Source organism: Prionailurus viverrinus, chromosome A1, assembly GCF_022837055.1.
Source record: "Prionailurus viverrinus isolate Anna chromosome A1, UM_Priviv_1.0, whole genome shotgun sequence".
Taxonomy (NCBI): Eukaryota; Metazoa; Chordata; class Mammalia; order Carnivora; family Felidae; genus Prionailurus; species Prionailurus viverrinus.
In genome coordinates, this window is record NC_062561.1 from 191536595 (window position 1) to 191557486 (window position 20892).

Consider the following 20892-nt stretch of genomic DNA (forward strand, 5'->3'; position numbering starts at 1 on the left):
ATTTTATGTATTTCAAATAAAACTATTTTCTGCTTTAGAGCAAAGTTCGGATTTCTTTTTAGCCACAAAAGCTCAACATAAAGCAGAACTTCCAGGTTAAAGACAAGCAACACAGAAGTTGAGTCACCTCCCTCTTTTATTCATTTACCAAAAAAGCAACTGAGTGCATGCTTGCCATATCCCAGGGAACATTCTCGTACTGGGGATACAAAGTTCCTGTCCTCACGGAGCTTACTTCTGGTAAAGACACTGACAACTAAATAAATAAACGGAGAAGTTAAATAATGTCATGCAAGAGAAAATACTGCATAGTATTTACTACTTCTCAAGCACACACATGCATGTACACAGGCATTTTAAATTTCACGACAACCTTATGAGTTAGATGTGCTATTATTATCTTTCACACTGAGGTACAGAATGCAGAGTAATCGTGCTCTGAAAATAACAACACAGGATCATTTGGTAGTTGGAGGTCAAAGACAGCGTCTCTAAAGCAATTTTGCTGGATGGACACCTAAATGCTAAAAATGGAAAGATCTGGGGGGAGAGTGTTCTGGCATTGAAAAAAAAAAAAAAAAGCTGGTCCGTATGGATAAAGGGCAGGCATGCTGGAGACCAATGGGCAAAAAGGAATTTACAAGGTTAATCTAGGGGCCAGATCACATGGGACTACATCAGCTGCAGTAAAAAAGCTAGGTATTTTCTAGATGTCAGTGGCAGCCATTGAAAGGCTTTAGGTAGGAAAGTGACATAATTTAAATGTACACTGTCCAGCATGGAGAGCAGCCACCAGCTACAGGACCCCACAGAGCACCTGCAACGTGGTGAGATGTGCTGGAAGTGTAAAACACACACTAGACTTTGAAGGCTTAGGAAAAAAAACAACAAAAACTATCTCTTTAACAATTTTTGTATTGGGGTGCCTGGGCAGTTCAGTCGGTTAAGCGTCCGATTTCGGCTCAGGTCACGAAATCTCGGTTTGTGAGTTCAAGCCTTGCATCGGGCTCTCTGCTGTCAGCACAGAGCCCACTTCAGATCCTCTATCGCCCCCTGCTCCACCCCCCACACCGTGCGCTTGCTCTCTTTCTCTCCCAAACATACATAAAAAACATTAAAAAATGTTTTTATATTGATTTCATGTTGAAATTGTATTTTAGATACATTGGATGATAGAAAATATATTATTAAAATTAGGGGTGCCTGGGTGGCTCCGTCGGTTAAGCCTTGACTCAGGTCAAGGGCTCAGCTCAGGGGCTCAGGTCATGATCACGGTTTGTGGGTTCGAGGCCTGCATCGGGCTCTGTGCTGACAGCTCAGAGCCTGGAACCTTCTTCGGATTCTGTGCCTGCCTCTCTGCCCCTCCCCTGCTCATGCTCTGTCTCTGTCTCTCAAAAATAAATAAACATTAAAAACACTTTTTAAATTAATTTCACCTGTTTATTTTTCCTTTTTAAAATATGGCTACTAAAAAATTTAAAATTACATGTGCGGCTCACATTTGTGGTTGCACTATATTTCTAATGGACAGCACTGATTTAGATCATTCTTTCCTTCCTGTGCTTTCTTGGACTCTCCCAACCTCTCTCAGTCTCCCCCAGCCACCCATATTTTTGGAAAACATTCACCTTGTAGGGAGTAAGTAGTATAGATTAAGGGCAGTATTTTAGATAAGAATGTTTTATAAACTAAATATACAGATGATCAGGGTTTGACAAGTCTGGGTTTGTGTACACAGCATATTTGAAATGAGAATTATTTTAGAGACACTGGAAGCCCTACTCACTGTTCTAACCACTTCTCATTCAACCCAGACATGTGCTAAGTGATTACTTTGTGAAAGACTATGTGTTTGGTGTGCTTTCCCAGAAAGTATTTTCCATCATTAAGAGCTGCTCCCTTCATTGGATGTGCATTCTCTGTTAATAGGAACTTGTGTGCTCTGTACATCAGCTTCTCTTTGAAATATGTCAGAGCAACTCTAGCCGTCAAAAGCAAAATGACGCAAATTCCTTGCATAGAAAGAAAAATAATTTCTGTTGGTTAAGTAACTATTCTTGATATTACTGGTTTACAGACTTGGATTTCCAATAAGAAGAGAGACACCTATTTTGAGGTTTTTCTTGACCAGTTCTGTTACGGGTTCCTGAAACCCAGGAATTCATGGGCGTCTAAATCAACACACACCGCCAATCAACACCAACAAGCCTCGAACACTTGACATGTATCTTACCACAACTTCCTCACTGGTCTCCTATCTGACCTATATTTATATACCCATTACTTGTTCACCACCAATCCATTCTCCACATTTTTATGTTTTTAATAGGGCAGATTTTTAAAAGTAAAAACTGAGGTCTCTGTCATACTTTTGAAACCATCCCGTGATATTCTATTCCTCCTAGGTAAATGCCTACAAGCCCCGTCACCTGAGCCCTGCCTACCTCTTCAGTTTCAGCATGCAACCTGCCTCTTCTTGTGGTCTGTGAATGAGGCCTTTACATGTACTAATTCACATTAATTGTCTCAACTGCCCTATGGAGTAAGTGTGCTGTCAATATGATATTTCTGCCACAGGGACTTTGCAAACAGTTCCTTTGCCTGCAATTTCCTGTTCCATCCTTCACTTTTAATTAATGCCTACCAATTTCAGATAAGAACTCAAATGTTACTTTCTCAGGATAGCCTTTCCAGTTCCTCACCCCAAAGACTAGTTCAGGTTTAACGGTCACAGATCCGTAAATTCTCATGAACTTTTCCTTCACAGGGAGCATGCAACCTCCCTTGTCACTGTGCTTTCATCAGTTTTTATTAATGTCTGTTACCCCCCCACTAGACTGTAAGCTCCATGAGGTGCAGCACCAAATCTGCCTATTTTCCTTTCTCCGTATTTTAGCATCCAGTCCAGGCCCACAGGATCGCTCCAATTTCCTTAGGTGCTAAAGAAGAAGAGAGGTTTTTTACACCAGGAAACTATGTCTCACAGGTGGCAGTCTAAGAAAGCTTGTTGCTCATGGCCCTGGGACTCTCCTACCTGCCAGCCATGGCTTTGTAGTAAGCAAAGATCTGGTCCGCCAGCTTGTAGACAAACTGATCAAAGCACAGGTTCACCTGGTGAAAGGGAAGCAGGAAATGTCAGTGGTGTCTGTCTGGCTTTATCATAGAAGCTTAGACGACTGAAAGGGGGCGCTTGGGTGGCAGTGTATGTTGCGGAGCAAGAGACTTTGAACAGCAACAAAAGAAGATTTTGTGATTCAGTTAAGAAGTTTGGCCCTTCCTTTCAAGGTTTTTAGCTAGGCACAGAGAAGGCAAAGTCCAAAAATCTCTGGAGGAACTGCCCCTGCCTCTGGTCCCTTCCTTGCTGTTTGGAGGTGGCCTGCCCAGAGGCAATGCAAGACAGATCTTCATATCCCCTGCAATTACTTGTATCAGCCAACCCATCCTCTTTCCTGCTAGACTTTCTTGTCTTTTCCTTTCACTTTATTTTACCTTGCTTGACAAATGAAAAAGTTGATGGTCACTGGAAACTGAAAAATCTTTTTTTTTTTTTTTTGAAAACTTTGCTTAAAAACCTTTGGATCTTGGGGTGCCTGGGTGGCTCAGTCGGTTGGACGTCCAACTTTGGCTCAGGTCATGATCTCGCGGTCCGTGAGTTCGAGCCCTGCATCGGGCTCTGTGCTGACAGCTCAGAGCCTGGAGCCTGTTTCGGATTCTGAGTCTCCCTCACTCTCTGACCCTCCCCTGCTCATGCTCTGTCTCTATCTGTCTCAAAAATAAATAAATGTTGGGGCGCCTGGGTGGCGCAGTCGGTTAAGTGTCCGACTTCAGCCAGGTCACGATCTCGCGGTCTGTGAGTTCGAGCCCCGCGTCAGGCTCTGGGCTGATGGCTCAGAGCCTGGAGCCTGTTTCCGATTCTGTGTCTCCCTCTCTCTCTGCCCCTCCCCTGTTCATGCTCTGTCTCTCTCTGTCCCAAAAATAAATAAACATTGAAAAAAAAAAAATTTAAAATAAATAAATAAATAAATAAATAAATAAATGTTAAAAAAAAAAAGTTAAAAAAAAAAAAAACCTTTGGATCTTAATGCTTATGGGGTCATCTTACCATTTCAGTGTCTTGTCACATAGGTGGCAGACTGTGATGCTCAGGTGAGGCGTTCATGTCAGACATGGGATCAAAACCAAACCCTCCAGTGATGGCCAGAAACAGCCACAGGTGGGACTTTACTGAGCTGGGGCTGCGGTGGGGGCAGAGCGCCATGTGACTTCAAAGGGAACAGAGCGTATTTACATGACTTCTCTTCCATTCTTCTCTCCCCAAATTCTCAGCTCCTTACAGTTAATTCTTTATCCGAAGAGCTTTCAGGTTTTATCTTACACCCCAGATGCTATTCTGAACATAAACCACAGAGTTGGGTGCAGCTCTGTCCTCATTTGCAGGTAACCAAGGCCTCTGCCCCAGACTCTGCACTTCAAAGGTCTCCAGGGGATGTCCCAACAGCTGAAGAACCTGCAGGGTCAAGGTGTCCCCCACTCATACCCTATGCTCCCCTTCTAGAACCAGCCTTGAGTATCTTTGCTCCCAAAGCCCAAGCCCCTTTCAGGCCTGTTTGGTGTTTTCCCTGGTATCATCCCTGAGGGTGGACCGCACCTCGGGTGTGTGCACCCCTAGGGCCGTGGGTTAGCCAAGAGGGCCGCAGTTTGAAGGCAGCGATGGCAGACAAAGCTTGGATATCCGTACACATGCACATAAGGCCCTGTATAGGGCAAAACAGAGCTTGGGGATGGGAACAGAAAGGTGGCAGGCTACAAGCTGGGGTCTCAATTTGTACTTTGGCCCTAGGCCCTCAAATGTTACCCAGGGCCTGGCTGTGTGCTTTTTTTTACATTTATTTAAAAAATCTCTGGGGCGCCTGGGTGGCTCATTCAGTTAAGCATCCGACTCTTGATTTCTGCTCAGGTCATGGGATTGAACCCTGCGTCCGCCTCTGTGCTGACGGTGTAGAGCCTGCTTTGGATTCTCTCTCTCCCTCTCTCTCTGCCCCTCCTCTGCTCGTGAGTGCATGCTCTCTAAATAAATAAATAAATAAATAAATAAATAAATAAATAAATAAATATTTAAAAAAATCTCACTTGGCCACATGACACTCTAGGTTTGCTCTGTTTTCAACCTGTTGGAGAACACAAGTATATAAGATCTGTCAGAAGATGGAGTTGTCAAAGCCAAGGTACAACCAGTTAACTTGTCTCCAGGAATCTTTCTTCCCAAGTTCATACTCAGGAGAACAGATCTGTGTTGGGGTCCATTAAGGTTTTCAACTCCCATAGACATCGGAGGGTTGAGAAAGCAAGAAGCATCTCTATTAGATTTTTTTCTGAAATACGTAAACTTTCAAACTAAGTTAGTGGTGATGCTAATCCTAAAACAGTCATGTCCTTCCTTTATAAAGAAGAATGTCTTATGTTTCTATGACATTTTTCCCTAGTTGGCCCATTCTGTGTTTATATAGCCCCATGCAGTTAAGCACAGCGCAGACTATCATTCCCATTTCCAGAAGGCAAAACTACATTTCAGTAACCATCACTGCCATTGCCCTCAGGCTCCTGGTCCTTGCATGGGGCAGGACTGTACCTCCTCGCTCCTTTTTGAAAAGGAGGTGCAGTCATGTGACTTGCTTTGACCAATGACATGTGTCACTTCCTGGTGGAAGCTTTGAGTACCAGTAACACTTCCCCCTGGCATGGCAATTAGTGAATGTTCCAGGTGGGTCCCAGCTTGAAGACCACATGGAGCAGAGCCCCCAGTCAATCCATAATGGAGAAATAAACCTTTGGTTTCAAGGTACTAAGAATTTGTGATTATTTGTTACTGGAGCATAACCTAGCTTATCCTGACCAGTACAGAAATAAAGCTATCGAATGACTCTCTAATAAACAGCCTTAATGGTTGAGAGGATGGTTACTTCAGTCCTACTAGTACTAGAAAGTGACTCTGTAAGCTGTGTGACCTTGGTGTAATAACTGACCACTGTAAGTCTAAGATTTATTATTTGTAAAATAGATAGTAGCACACACTTCTTTAAACTGCTACAAAGTTTATTTGATAAGTCTCTCTCTACAGTGCTTATCCCTGCCCTTGGCAAAAGGCAGATATATAATAATTGATAGGTGGTATTGCTGTTGTTATTATTATTAGCCAAATAACCCAACCAGACCAGACCCAACAGAAAATTGATTTTACCCATGCATTACTATCATCTGCCATTCCTTAATATATTTGAAAAAGAAAGACCATCATCCTGGTCTGGTTCCTTTTCGATGGTCACGATGTTTGTAAAGATCAATCTCCATACGGTGAATGAGATTATAATAGTGCTGCATAGTGACAGACGGTAGCTACGCTTGTGGTAAACATAACATAACATGTCAAGTTTTAGAATCACTGTGTTGTACACCTGAAACTAATGTCACATTGGGTGTCAACTGTCCTGCAATTAAAAAAAAAAAAGTCATGGGGCGCCTGGGTGGCTCAGTCGGTTGAGCGGCCGACTTCGGCTCAGGTCACGATCTCACTGTCCGTGAGTTTGAGCCCCGCGTTGGGCTCTGTGCTGACTGCTCAGATCCTGGAGCCTGTTTCCGATTCTGTGTCTCCCTCTCTCTGACCCTCCCCTGTTCATGCTCTGTCTCTCTCTGTCTCAAAAAAAATAAATAAATGTTAAAAAAAAAATTAAAAAAAAAAGTCATAAAAAGAGATCACTCTCCAGAACAAGTCATTGATCCCCTACTGCTATGGTCTGAAAGCGTATGCTCCCACCAAATTCTTATGTTGTGACCCTAACCCCCAAAGGTGATGGTATTAGGAATCACCTCACTTCGGGAGGTGATTAGATCATGAGGGTGGAACCCTCAGAAATGGGATTAGTGCTCTTATAAAAGAGACCCCAGAGAGTTCGCTCACCCTTTCCACTAGCAAGGATACCACAAGAAGTCTGTGACCCAGGAGGGCGCCCCCACTGGGTGGTACTGGACCCCTGATCTGGACTTCCTGCCTCCACAACAGTGAGAAATACATGTCTGTTGTTGATAAGCCACTCAGTCTGTGGTATTTTGGTACAGAAGCCTGAACAGATGAAGACAGCCCACTTTGTGCCAACAGCTCCAGATTTAAAAAGTCCAGACGCTTGGAATAAGATTATAGGAACGAAAGGGGAAGCACGTCACTTGCCTCAGCTTCAATCTCATCATACAGGAACTGCTTTTTAAACTTGGTCAGAGCATAGTAGGCGCTGTCATTGTACAGGTCCAAAGGGTAGAGGACGTACCTGAGGGAGAAGAACAGAGGCCAGCAGCTTACTAATCTCTCTCAAGGCAGTCTGACTGATGCGGCTTGGGACATATGAAGGGTTGGGTGAAAAGATGAACAGGCTCTGGGTTAGAAGAGAGCCTTCCAGCATTCTGATGTTTCCAGCCTGCTTTAGGGATGACTTACTTTACAGTCTTTCCACAGAAATCAAAACACCATGAGGTTAATAAATCCAAGGTCTGAAAAAATTAGTCTGGGACCAAAAGAAATCAGATGGTAGTTAAGGATATCAGCTTCCTGATGCCCAGAGATGACTACCTTTCAAGCATGGCTGTTCTGAGACTGACAAAGCACAGGAAGGACAGCTGGGCTGGTAGAACCCTGAACCTATCTGCAAGGCTGAGTGAAATCTGGTGTCACGTGATCCTTGGCATACGCATTCTCCCTGGTGGGGCACACTGCCTAATCTGGAAAGTTGTGGAAAGAACATAGCTCACTAGCAAAACTACCATCTGAACCCAGGGAACCTCCTTGCTGACCCAATCCTGCCTCTTACTCCATCATGGAAGGTTCTTTGGTTTCCAGGATATGGTCTGTTAGAATCCAGGGCATGGACATCTCAATTGGAAACTGGATTCGCCGGCCCATGGTTAACTCCAGGAAGAATTCTCGGAACCAGAGCTGAGACAGATCACAACACTGCTGCAGGGCTTCTGAAAGCATAGCAGAAAGAGTCGTGGGTTCTACACGGGAAGCACCAAAAGATCTTTCTTCTTGCCGTTTTTATTAACTTAGTTCTTACTGCTTTCATTGCTATTCTTGCCACTGTACTAGTATGCAGCAGGTACTCATAAAACATGACTTGGTCTGTAGATCCTGCTCTCTTATACCCGAAAGCCAGTCTAACATCTATTTAGAAAACACCATTTGTTAAGCTTCTCAGTAGCAGCCCTTGGGGGGAAGAGAGCAGCAATGTTTTAGAGCTTTAGATGCCTCCCCAGTTTCCATCATCCCCCTGCAAAGCCGTCCTGAAAAGCCACGATCCGAGTGTGAAAAGCATGCTTGCTATACAAACACGGTGTCAAGCCAGGTCCCCAGGTGCCTACTTTTAACTGCTCCTTGCATCCTTATACATGGTAATTCTAACTTCCATATACTGAGAAGCCTTGAAGGCTCCTAGGCTGTGCTCTAATGGAGAAGCTTGGATTGTTGGTTAAGATCACTCTTCTCAGCACCAACAGATGCATTACCACTCCCACATCCCTGGATGCTGCTCTCCTTCCACCCTGCCCTGTCCTACCTGCATAGGCATCCTGCTGACAGGAGAACAGGGTTGTGGAACACAGGGTTGTGGTACAGCCTGAAAGCTGCCTTTGTTAGGAGCAACAAGATAGTCAAGTGCCTGGCCACGTCTGCAGGTATGTTGGCAGTTTTAATTCCTTCTTCTAAGAACTTCATGACAAATATACTGCAAATGTCTACCAGACAAATTTAGCTGAGTCAGAATAGCTGGACTGGCCTGGCCTTTCCAAGCCCACCAGAAAAGTTTGTATTTTCTTCTTCAGGGGCAAAATGTGTCCCTTTTGGTCAATGATCACGTTTCTTTGCGACTTTTGGTCTGAAGGCCTTAGTTGGTCTGGAACCTGGGACCCCCATCCTCTCCCCACTGCGACTCACCACTGATGTTGAGCAGGTGCGTGAAGAAGAAGGATTGTTTATGGAAGTCCTCTATGGCGAGGACGATGGGTCCATCAAGGCTGCTTCTCAGGGTCTTCTTGGAGCCACTTTTGTCTGCAATGAGTGATTCAAGCATGGTCCGCACCATGTACAGCTTGAAAGAGAAAGAAAGATGAGAAGGTCAAGGGCTGGCTCTCCACCCTGGGGTAAAGGTTTCTTTGTGCTGTATTTATATTTTTCTTTTTTTTTTTTTCCTGCAGATGTCTGCTCTTAAAAAGCACTGTCTTAAGGAAGCACCAGTTTAGGGTTGGAGAAGTGAATTTGGAACATATAAACCTGCAAGAGGGAGACTGCCCAGCCCGGGAGGAAGTCCTGCCTGGGGTCTGCGGCATCCCTGGGTAGGTAGACCCGGTAATACCAAGTCATTCAAGGCCCAGGTTTTTGCCTGCTCTGCTCGGCCAAGGGCATGGGCATCAGAGGAGAACTTCAGTTCACGTCACTCTGGAGTCACTCTCTGCTTTACTGGTTGGCTATGGTGGTGCCATGGGTGGAGCCGTGGACTCGGGTCTAAGGCCAGGCACTGCTACTGTCTTGCTGTGTGACCTTGGGCAGCGAAGTCCCGCTCTGGGCCTCAGTTTTCTTATCTGCTAACACGAAGGGGTTGCACCAGATGCTTTCTCAAATCAGTCCCTTTCAGCTCTAACATTTTGAGGAACTGCGAAATAGAATATGATCAGAACAAGCCTCCCACCCAACCACCTCAAGCTTCTGACCCTTAGCACTCTGAATCCATGACTGAGCGATGGCGCCCTCTGGTGGTGCCAGCTGCATTGCACAGCCTACCAAAATCCTGGGAGGAAAGCGGGTGAAGATTGGTACTTACACAGGAGGTCTACTAGACAATCAACTCCCGCTTACAGAGGGCCTTAAGTGCAAAGGGTGCAAGTGCTAATCTAGATCTTTCCACATCATATGCCTTTGAATGTTAGGGCTGGAAGGGGCCTTGAGGAGCCAGGCTAGTCCATTCCTGCTGCCTCCTGGAGAAGTATACCCCAACCAACCCAGCCAGGCGGTGTAATACCAGGGATCGGCAGCCTCTTCGGCCCTGTGTGCCACCAGTGGGGTGAAACAAAGCCCGCGGGGACCACTGGCAGGCCTAAGACATAGATAGGAGAAAGGAGGAGGGGGTGGGAGGGCAGGAGAGACAGGGAAGAGGGAGAGAGAGAAGAGAGAGAGAGAGAGAGAGAGAAAAGCAAGAGGTATTGTATACGGTGGGAAAGCCGCCGCGACTGCTATAGGGGCCACTTGCCGACCACCTCTCAGAAGCTCCAACCTCCCTCTGCCACCATGTCTGTGCTGGCTGCCTCTGGATCTCCTCTAGGACCGTACCCACCATGCCCCTGGCATTGGGCCGGGCACGCAGCCTCGGAGAGGAGGGGCACACGCCCCTGCCACAGCACTTCCCTTGGTGGTGCAAGAGCTCCCCGTGGTGGCCAGTTTACTGGACAGTCCACCCTCTGCAACCCCATTGCTGGGCAGGCCTGATCATCCCTAAGAACCGAGAAGCACTATTCTAATGATGGCCTTTGGAGTCATCAAGGAAAGGATTCATCAAGTACCATCCATGTGGAACTGACTGATCTACATCAAATTCTATTTGAAAATCCATTTCATCGATAAAAGAGGGGGAACTCTTCCCACCTGCTTCTATTTAACTCATCAGATCAGTCAGCAGCCCAGCTCTGCTAGATGCCCCTGTCTCCTGTGCTCTGAAGGCCCTAACAGAGCCCCGGGGCAGGAGTCAGGAGACCTGGGTTCTCGTCCCACCTCCGCCTGTGACTCATCTTGTGACTTAGACAAGTCACTTCCCCTCTCCGGACCTCAGTTTCCCCATCTGTAAAATAGGGAGGGCACTGGGACTAGCTTGTCTCTAAGGGCTCTTCCAGCTCTGACTTCAGGAGTCTACTGAAAATGCATCTGTGCCGCCTCGTATGATTTGGTGGTGCTGGGGGTTAACTCGTGGTCACACTCCCCTCTCAGACCACCTACATAAGTATTCCTCCTCTCTGTCCCTCCCTCCCTGCCTGTGTGGCCCTCTTCCTCCTTTCCAGTTTCTCTTTGGCCTTGTCCGGGTCTCCCTCACTCATGTCCTGGGACTTATGGAAACACCCATGAGGTGTGTCCTAGGCTGGAAAGGTCTGTGGTCCTTGACATTACATAGAAGTATTTGTAGAAGCTTCCCTGGGATTTCCACAACCAGCAAGATTAGTGCAAACTGGCCCGTGGGCTGTGAAGCCAAGGAAGTTACAGTGACATGGCTGAGAACCCGTCTTGGCCCATCCTTCGTTCCCGGCCCCTGCCCAGACACAGACACACACACATAGAAGGGGAGGCGGTGGGCCTCACATGGCTCATCTCAGATGATTCAGATTCAGGGTTTCAGAGCTGAGAGAGGCTGAAAGGTCATGTGAAGTGGGAGTTCCTGCAAGACCCCTGAAAGTTCAATGGACCCTTATGCTTTTTTCCAATTCCTCAAAAAGCCTACCAGGAATTGCTTATCCTTAAGTAAGTGGCAAGGATTTGACCAAGATGCCCAGATTCTTTACTTTTTTTTTGTTTTGTTTTTAACAACTATATGACTACTTTGGATAAATCCCAGGTGACCTCTTGTTCAGAAGCTTTGGTTAACAACTCTGAGTATCTCTGATTACTAGACTCTCTCTAAGGGGTCAAGGGCTTTTGATACTAGTGCATTTGAGGGGATAATACTTGTCAGTAACATGATCTCATTCAAAATTTTCATTTAATAGAGAAGATAATTAGAGTACAGACAGGTCAAGGTGCTTGCCTAAGATCACACAGCAAGTCAGAGGCAGAACTTATAAATTCCCAAGCTAGGATGTCACTTCAGGGGAAGGGGCCAGGGTTCACTACAGAGGGACAGGATAGATGCGTATAAATTCTACTTTAAATTCCTCCTACACTTTGGAACCTAAACTTCACAGGGCTAGGAGATAGCCAGTCCTGGTATTACCTCCATTTGCCAGATTAGACAACTGAGGCACAAGGAGACTGTGTAACATGCCCGAGGTCACACAGGTATCTGGGACTAGAATCCAGGTCTCCTGAATCTTAAGCTGGTAGTCCTCCCTCCTATATTAAAACAAGATGGCAGAATAAGACTCGAACAGCTGCTGGACCCTGCCCCTCTTGCCTGAGGACCACCCAGCCCCACCACCCCACAGTCCAGCCAGGATGACCTACCATGGCCTGGCTGGCCTCTGAGTCAACAGAGCTGGCCTGTTCCCAGAGCCACTTACCTGTGTGCTGGAGGGCCCCACAGCACGCCGGGGCACCTTGATGTCAAATCCACCTTTGGGGTCCTTCTCCCCTCTCAAGCACGGGTCATTAGGCGGCTCTCGGCCCCCTTCCCAGTCACAGATGGTTTTTCGAATTGCCTGGAGGACACTGGGAAGGAAGAACCAATATTCAGAGTAGGTTTTACTGGTGGGAGGAAGCCCTGCAAGCCTGTTTCTAGAGTCTGAGATGGCCCAGGAGCACTTGTCTTAGAATTCCTGTATCTAACCACCCGGGGTGAAGGGCTGGCTTCTCAGGCTTGAGCTACAGTCCAGAAGTCTGCACTTTAACAAGCGCCCAGGTGACTCTGAGGGCCACTGCCTAATTTTTTTTTTTTTTCTCATTACAGGGGCGTTTCACTAGTCCAGTTACATCTCTGCATGTTCAAAAGTTTAATGATAACTTATACTTGTTGCATACTTACTCCATGCTGCTGTGTGCTTAGGTCTACACACTGATTATTTCAGTCTATCAACAGCCAATGAAGTAAGTTATCGTCCACATTTTACAAATGAGGAAAATTGGGGTTCAGAGAAAGTAGGTTATTTGACAGTGCACACAGCTAATGGTGGATATGGGCTACAAACCCAGAGACTGAGGCTTCATTTCAAACGTCCAACTCCTAAGAAGGCCTCCTAGAATTTGCTGGAACTTGCTAGTAAGCTGTGTGTGTGTTCAGAGGCTGCTCTGGAAGCTGACTGAGACAGGAACATGCTCTGTCGTCTACACCTAGCACCCCCTGATTTTAGATGTGCTCTTGAAAAGGGCCATCTGAAGACCCACCTGATAAGGACATTCTTCTTCTTCCGCACCGCCTGCCTCAGGGGCTCACGCAGTGTCACCTGGGCAAAGTCTTGCAGGGCCGCGTAGATGGTGTTCCTGATGGCCTGGTTGAAGACGCTCTCCATCCTGCCCATGAGTACCTGCAGGCCTTTGATCATGGCAATCACCTGGCCAGGCACAGATCAAGATCAGGCTCACTGTGCTTCAGCTCACTTATCTGTCCAGTACCCTTCACCACATTGCAGGGAGGGTCTGGAAGCAAGGGGCTAGTGCTACTCAAAGTGCCCGTTCACAACTAGGTCAGAAACATGTGCTGCATGGGAAATCAGTGCTCTGCTTTCTTCATCAACAAAGTCCTGCTACACAGCAAAGATGTCAGCTAAATGGAACGGTGTGCTTCACGATGTAGCTGACTTTTGTTCTGGCACAAGGTCCTTATCTTCCTGCTGACTGGTGACAAATGGCAGCTTATTCACAGACCACATTCTGTGGACCACTCTGACTTCTAGAGGCCCCTCTACATACCATGCACCCACAGACTGTATCAAGTAGAACTCTTCTGACCATAAAATTTTCTATAGAATTTTTACCATCTTTGCTTTCGAAAGAACTTGGCCGGTTGCTGTGGAGTCCATAGGACTTCCTCCAGGACACAATATCTCTGTAGAAGTCTCAGGTGAGGGAAAGCCTCTGCCCTTCTGTTTACCTCCTCCCTAGACCTTTAACTCACTTATCTATCTGCAGAGGTGGGGGCGGGTTTTGTGATGAGTGTATGCTGGCCTGCCTTGGAGATCTCTTCTGAGATCTGTCTGCCTGGGTTCCTGTCTTGTCCTGGTAATAACCATTCCCTCCCCATCCTGAGGAAGAGACGCATGTATTTCTACAGTTGCTCTGTCTGTTTCCCAGTGGGTAAGTTAAATGGCACGGAGGAGGAACAAGAAGTCTCGGGTGGCATTGGTTGGAAGTCACATCCCTAGTCCAGCTTCCCCAGCAACAAACCTGATCTTTTGGCCCCTATCAGCCACAAGCACTAATACCTAGATTGAGGGGAGGGGAGGGAATAGCACATGCCAAATCAGCCTCTTACCAACCACTGCACTTATCACACCCATGATGAGTCTAACACTCATGATGTGTTAGACCTCCTCCCTCTGCACCAGGCTGTAAGTGCTGCAGGAACAGGGCCCAGCAGTGCTGTCCACACCCTGTGCCCACTGCCTGGGCCTGAGGTGGGCTGTCAGAAAAGTTTTGTTGAAAAGGAGTGAATAAAGTAATGAATGAGCTAAGAAGCTAAGATCTTTTTCCTTCCTCTAAACCTCAAAGGAATAAATAGAACATCTGACATTAGGGGAAATGGTGAAAACAAAGTTTAGGAGGTGAGGATTTTCATTAGAATCAATACGTATGATGGTTTTGCTGGAAAGAAGCTTTGGTGTAGAGAAACAATGGGACCGAAGCCTTAAAGGAACATGATGCCATAAAAAAATCTGGGCTCTCGGCTAGAGATGTAATTAGGATTAAAATAGTGAGGCAAAAGAAGGGATAGAGAGTGAAGATATTTCAGAATAATTCCAAACACAGATGAGTGTGCAGATCTTTTAGACTTAGGAGAAAATATTTGCAACTTCGGGCTAGGCAGAGATTTCTTAGCTAGAACACAAAAATCACAAACCATAACATAATTGATAAGTTACACTTTATCAAAATGTAAAAAGAGGTGCTCTTCAAAAGGTATCCCTAAAACAGTGAAAAGGCAAAGTCCCCAATGAGAAAAAATATTTACAACATATATAAGACTAGGGACTTGTAGTCCCAAACATATAAAGAATTCCCAGAATTCAAGAAGAAGACAGAAACCCAGTTTAAAAAATGGGCAAAAAATTTCAGAAGACAACATTTCACAAAGGAGGATATAAGAATGGCCAATAAACACGTGAAAAGATGCTCATTATCATCAGTCTTCAGGGAAATACAAACTAAAACCTCAATGAGATTTCACTAACCAGCTATTAGAATGACTAAAATAAATCAAATTGACAACATCAAGGACTGTGAGGGTGTAGAGTAACAGAACTCTCATGGACTGTTGGTGACGATATGGAATGGCACTTCCACTTTGTTAAACTGTGTGGCAATTGCTTAAAACGTTAAGCATAAACCTACAATACGGCCATTCCGAGAGAAATAAAAACCTATATCTACACACCTTATACTCAAATCTTTTTTTTTTTTTTAAGTTTATTCATTTTTGAGAGAGAGAGACAGAGCATGAGCAGGGGAGGGGCAGAGAGGGAGAGGGAGACACGGAATCCGAAGCAGCCTCCAGGCTCTGAGCTGTCAGCACAGAGCCCGACGTGGGGCTCGAACTCACGGACCGCGAGATCATGACCTGAGTCGAAGTCGGACGCTCAACCGACTGAGTTACCCAGGTGCCCCTATATTCAAATCTTTAAAGCAACGTTTTTCATATTGGCCAAAAGGCTGGAAATGGCCCAACGTTTATCAACAGTTGAACGGGAAAACAAATCATAGTATATCCACACAATGGAATAACACTCAACAATAAAAAGGAACTACTACTGATACACAACACGATGTGGATAGAACTCAAAATTATGATGGTGAGTAGCAGACCCAAACACAAAAAATTACAAACTATGAAAAATGATAGAAAATACAAATCTGTGGTGACAAAAAAAAAAGTGACTGGGCACAAGGATGGCGGGAGGATAGACTGCAAATGGCACCAAGTCTTTAAGGGGAGAATTTGTGTGTCGTGCTTGTGCAGGGGCCATGCTAACCTTCTCTGTACTGTTCTAATTCTAGTACGGGTGCTGTCGAAGCCAGGACAGAAATGTTCTGTATCTTACCTTTGTGGTTCAGAGGTGTGTATACAACTGTCAAAAGTCTTTGAGTTATATACTTTAAATAGATCCAGTTTACTGCATATAAATTATGCCTCAATAAAGATGATAAAAAGAGCTATACTGTCCTCATGAAGGTACTGTATACTCTGACACAAGAACAGGGACGTTTATAAAAGGAACATTCAGAGAACAAGATGGAGCTTTCGGACATTAAAAATGTAACAGGCATGATAAAAAATACACAGGACAAAGCTGATCTTAAGGAAATAGCCCACAAAGCAGAACAAAAATAGATGATGTACAGTAAGAAAGAAAAGATAAAATTAGACACTAAATCCTGGGGGTCCAACATCTGCCATTTCATCGTATCTCAGTTTCTACCTATAGTTCTTTGATCACTCATCAGTCTGGGCATTTTTCTTATCTCTTTTGGCCACTTGTCCCTGTCTCTTCTGTTGACTTCCTTTAGCCCATTTTTCTAGTGGAGTGAATGCCTTCCTTTGGATCGTTAGGAACAGAAAAAGTTCCTTCTTTTTTCATTTATTTTATTTTTTATTTGAGAGAGAGAGAGAGAGCATGAGCAGGGGAAAGGGGCAAAGGGAGAGACAGAGAGAGAATCTCTCAAGCAGACTCCAGTCTCAGCATAGAGCTTGACGCAGGGCTCAATCTTATGACCCTGAGATCATGACCTGAGCCAAAATCAAGAGTCAAATGCTCAACCGACTGAGCCACCCAAGTTCCCGGAGAATGAGTTTCTAATCATTTTTGAATGGTAGCTTATGCCAGAGACGGATTCAGGCAGGAGGAGGGGGTCAGGGAAGCAAAAGCACACAAGGAGGCTGCCATGGCTACCAGGGTCGACACCAAGCAGCAGCCTTGCGGGGGGTGGGGGGGGGCCGAGGGCGGGATGCGTGCGGAGTCAGCACCCACCTCGACAAAGGCAAACTTCTCCTCGCTGGTGTAGTTGTAGCGCGTGGCTCTCTCGTACTCCTCCGCTGTGCCTGGGCAGTCCTTGTTGCAGAACTTGTCTGTGGGGTGAACCAGCTTCCAAGAGTACTGGTGGGGAGAGGAAAAACCCAAACGTCCATCAGCAGGTGAATGGAAAAGTCAGACGTGGTGTGAGCATGCAGAGGGGAATGTAATTCAGTCATAAGAGGAATGAAGTTCTGACTCATGCTATAACGTGGGTCGTGGTTCTTGAAGATGTGAAGTAAGAGAAGCCAGACACAAATAACCACAGAGTATACGATTCTACTTATGGGAAACATCCAGAATAGCGAAATCTACAGAGACAGAAGACAGATTGCTTGGGGCTGTGTGGATAAGGAATGAGGGAGGGGATTGCACAGGGTTTCTTTTGGAACTGATAAAAATGTTCTGAAAATGACTGTGGCTGCACAGTTCTGTGAATATATTAAAAACCAATGAATTTTACATTTTAAATGAGTGAACTCTATTGTACGCAAATTCCATTTCAGTAAGCCTGTTAAAAAAAAAGAGTGCTCAGGGAGAGGCAGAGGCAGCCAGGAGTCCATGTGAACAGAGGTCAGTCTGCAGGGGACAGGGGAGGGCAAGCCGTCTGCCCTCAGGGACACCTACCACCTCCATGACATGGGCGCTCCACTTGGATAAAAGCTGCAGGCCCCGCAAGGCCAGGTCGAAGAGCTCACGGTATTCCTCGTCTGACTTCTGGCTGTCCAGCCCGGAGCCTGTCACCACCTGGGGAACACGGGCCGTCACCCTCACCATGTATGTGCTGGCACTTTTATACATGATTTCACTGATTCCCCCAAGAATAACACAAGGGAAGTGCTATTATTATACCCCCTTCATTTTCAGACAAGTTCTTTGTTGAAGGCCATGTGGCTTGTAAATGGTTGAGGCTTTAACCTCAGGTTGTGTGATGCCAGAGTCACCACATAGCAACTCGGGGACACGTACCTGCAAGGTGAGCTTAACCATATATATGAAGCAACAACTTTGCATGAAGCAACTTTACCCTGAACACATGAGAATTTCTCTTTCTATCCTATTTCACACAAAAATGCTAATCATAAACCACTAAATTAATTTCACAACTCACTAGACATGACTCGCCAATTGAAAAGCACTGAAGACAAACATCTATTTGAGTGTGACATATTCCATAATGACACATGGATGTATGCCCATGTATATGCATAGATATACGTGGATACAGGTATCTATGTTCATATACATATATACATAGTCAGTCCTCATTATTTGTGGATTCTGTATTTGTGTTTGCCTACTCACTAAAATTTATTTGTAATCTCAAAGTCAATACTTGCAGTACCCTTAACGGTCATTTGCAGATATGTGCCCAGTGGTGAAAAATCAGAAAGTCGTGTTCCCAGCTGAGGTCAAAAATGGCCAGTCTCTGCCTTCTGGTTTCAGTAATCATACAATATACAAGTGTCCTTCTCATGGTTTATTTAATGCCATGTTTTCCACATTTTTGCATTTCTGCTGATGATTTCACTATTAAAAATGCCTCCAAATTTAATGCTAATGTTCTGCCTAGTGATTCTAACTGTAAGAAGGCTATGATGTGCTTTATGGAAAAAACTCATGTTTTAGATAAGTTTTGTTGGGACATGAGTTATAGTGCTGTTGGATATGAGTTACTGTTAATGAATCAACAATACATATTAATTACATAAGGTGTCTTTAAATAGACACATATCGAAAACAAGGTTATACACGTTGATCAGTCTATGAAAATGAGGTGACCAGAGTTTCACAGGAAGTTAACTCTGTACTTTGTCTAGGAGCAATGCTTCATTCAGTATTTTGCTGATCCAGTGTTTGTGCCCACTTTACAGAATATAACTATTGTGAATGACAATTGTCGGTATATACACATGTATAAAACATAGCTTAAAAAATAACTTGAAGCCAGATTCACTCTTAGATCACACCAAAACTTGACAAGGATGAAGGAGGCCCCAGGACTGAAATTATTCCCAGAGCTTAAGTTCAGATGATTGGCACATATGGTTAAGAAAGCCAAAGATTTGGGCTTGACCTTGGTCCATGCCTTCCCGGAGCCCTCAGAAGAATATGGGCCAGCTGTCTAATGATCACATTGTGTGCACTTGTCTGGCTGCCCTCATTTCAAATATGTTGTCCTCTGATCAAAGACATTTTCAGAGTTTGGGTTTGGAAAGCATGTGCACTTTGGCCGCCAACCACATGATGGAACCAGTGAGCAAATGTGGGATAGTGCAGAGTCATCCAGGTTCAAATCAGAAGACCTGTGTTTCTCAAACCAACATATAAATCTATTATAAGGGTATATATAGGAAGAGTCCAGGAGAATATATAAACCCCAATATTAACCATAGTTGGTTATGGTTGGTAGAATTTTACGTGATGGATTTTTCCTCTTTTGCATATCTGCATTTTTTCTGAGGTATGTGCATTGACTGTATTTCCATATTTAAAAAAAAAAGAAAAGAAAATTTAACACCAGTGAACATGTAATTGGTGGGATTATAAGAGATTTTTATACTCTTCTTCTGTCCTTAATTGCATTTTCTGGTGTTACAATGATAATTTATTATTGTGTAGTTTAAAAATATTTAGATAGAGCTTTGAGCATGAGTGTTCTCTTGCCATCCAGGGGGGAGATGGTTTGGATCATGTGCAGATAAACCATTACTGGGCCACTGTTATCTGCTGGGCATGATGTGTTTTCCATGCAATATACTGTTTAATCCTCTCAACGAACCTTCCCAGATACCACAACCCCCATTTTACAGATGAGGAAACTGAGGCATAGAGATTGTGCATAACTTGCTAAGGTCAGTAGCAGAACCAGAATCAAGTCCAGTTCTACCTGGCTCTAAACTCCATGTTCTTGGCCACTGTGCCCTTTTGCCTCCGAAATGTATCCCCTCACCCCTGCTCCCCATCATCCCTGTGATCACTCCCTTCCTGGCTGGTCCTTACTCCTTCACACCCTGAGCCCCCACAGGCCTCCATCCCAGCAGCCAGAGTGAGCTCACCTCACTGTTGCTGTAGCGAGCGAGTTCAGAGATGAAGCGGATGTGGTCATCCCGGATCTGAACCATCTGCTCGCAGATGTTGTACTGGGGGCTGATGCTGCTCTGGGTACATGTCCACCTGGGCAGAAAATCACAGGGTTGGAGCAGGTTCTGGCCTTAGGTGCCTCAGTGGGACAGGCTCCTTCCACTGACTGGTTACACCTGGTGTTCAGCCAAATGTGTCTGGCCTCCCTGGGTGGACCCAAGAGGCCTCCCAGCCACCAGCAAGAGAGCCTGCCACAGGCTGAGTGGAATAGTCTTCTTCCTCCTCTAAGACCTAATCACAGGCTTTTCCAGATACCTGGTGTCCACGGTACTTACCAGTTATATGAGTGAGGAGCCTCTCTAGGGTTACATAGAACTGGAAACTGAGCAAAGAAAAGGCAAGGTGGGGGGTGTCCCCAAACCTGCCTACTGACTGTCAGCACTGACATCTTGGGGTTGAAGCTGTGTGGAAGGGCCACTGGGGGTGGGCCTGGGGAAACCTAAAGGGACTGCCTTCTTTTTCGGCAGTGACCTGGCAACACGGAAGGACTCCACGAAAGGGACAACATGATCGCTCTGAGAGGGGTATTGCTGGCATGCTCTGCCCCTCCCCCTCACTCCCCCCCCTCTCCCTCTCCCCCCCTCTTCTTGTTCTCCTTGCCTCTCTTCTTTCTCCTCAACTCTTTGGAAAGATACCATTGGGAAAACCATCCTAAAATGGAGAGAAAACCAATGAATGGAAGTCTTTACTCTCCTTCTCCAAGAGAAAAAAGACAGCCCCCTCCACCCTGTTCTGTCATCTGGTGCTGGGTGACCCAGGAGGCAGACTAAGCACAGGCACCAAACGAGGCAG

At 45.5% G+C, this 20892-nt stretch overlaps 1 protein-coding gene and 1 non-coding gene across 8 annotated transcripts in view; both read right to left on the bottom strand.

The window, feature by feature from the left end:
- Nucleotides 1-20892, bottom strand: part of CYFIP2 (cytoplasmic FMR1 interacting protein 2) — a 130182-nt gene that overhangs the window by 65928 nt on the left and 43362 nt on the right. For all 7 annotated transcript variants that reach the window (XM_047853043.1, XM_047852957.1, XM_047853128.1 and 4 more), the window contains 9 exons: nucleotides 20016-20133; nucleotides 17584-17703; nucleotides 16915-17040; nucleotides 13118-13284; nucleotides 12298-12445; nucleotides 8978-9131; nucleotides 7857-8013; nucleotides 7223-7319; nucleotides 3035-3111 (listed from right to left, as the gene is read on the bottom strand). In XM_047853043.1, coding sequence (XP_047708999.1) covers nucleotides 3035-3111; nucleotides 7223-7319; nucleotides 7857-8013; nucleotides 8978-9131; nucleotides 12298-12445; nucleotides 13118-13284; nucleotides 16915-17040; nucleotides 17584-17703; nucleotides 20016-20133 — 1164 coding nt within the window. The remainder of the gene's footprint in view (nucleotides 1-3034; nucleotides 3112-7222; nucleotides 7320-7856; nucleotides 8014-8977; nucleotides 9132-12297; nucleotides 12446-13117; nucleotides 13285-16914; nucleotides 17041-17583; nucleotides 17704-20015; nucleotides 20134-20892) is intronic.
- Nucleotides 15866-15967, bottom strand: LOC125147348 (U6 spliceosomal RNA). Its single transcript, XR_007145165.1, has one exon. It is a non-coding gene; the product is annotated as a U6 spliceosomal RNA (small nuclear RNA).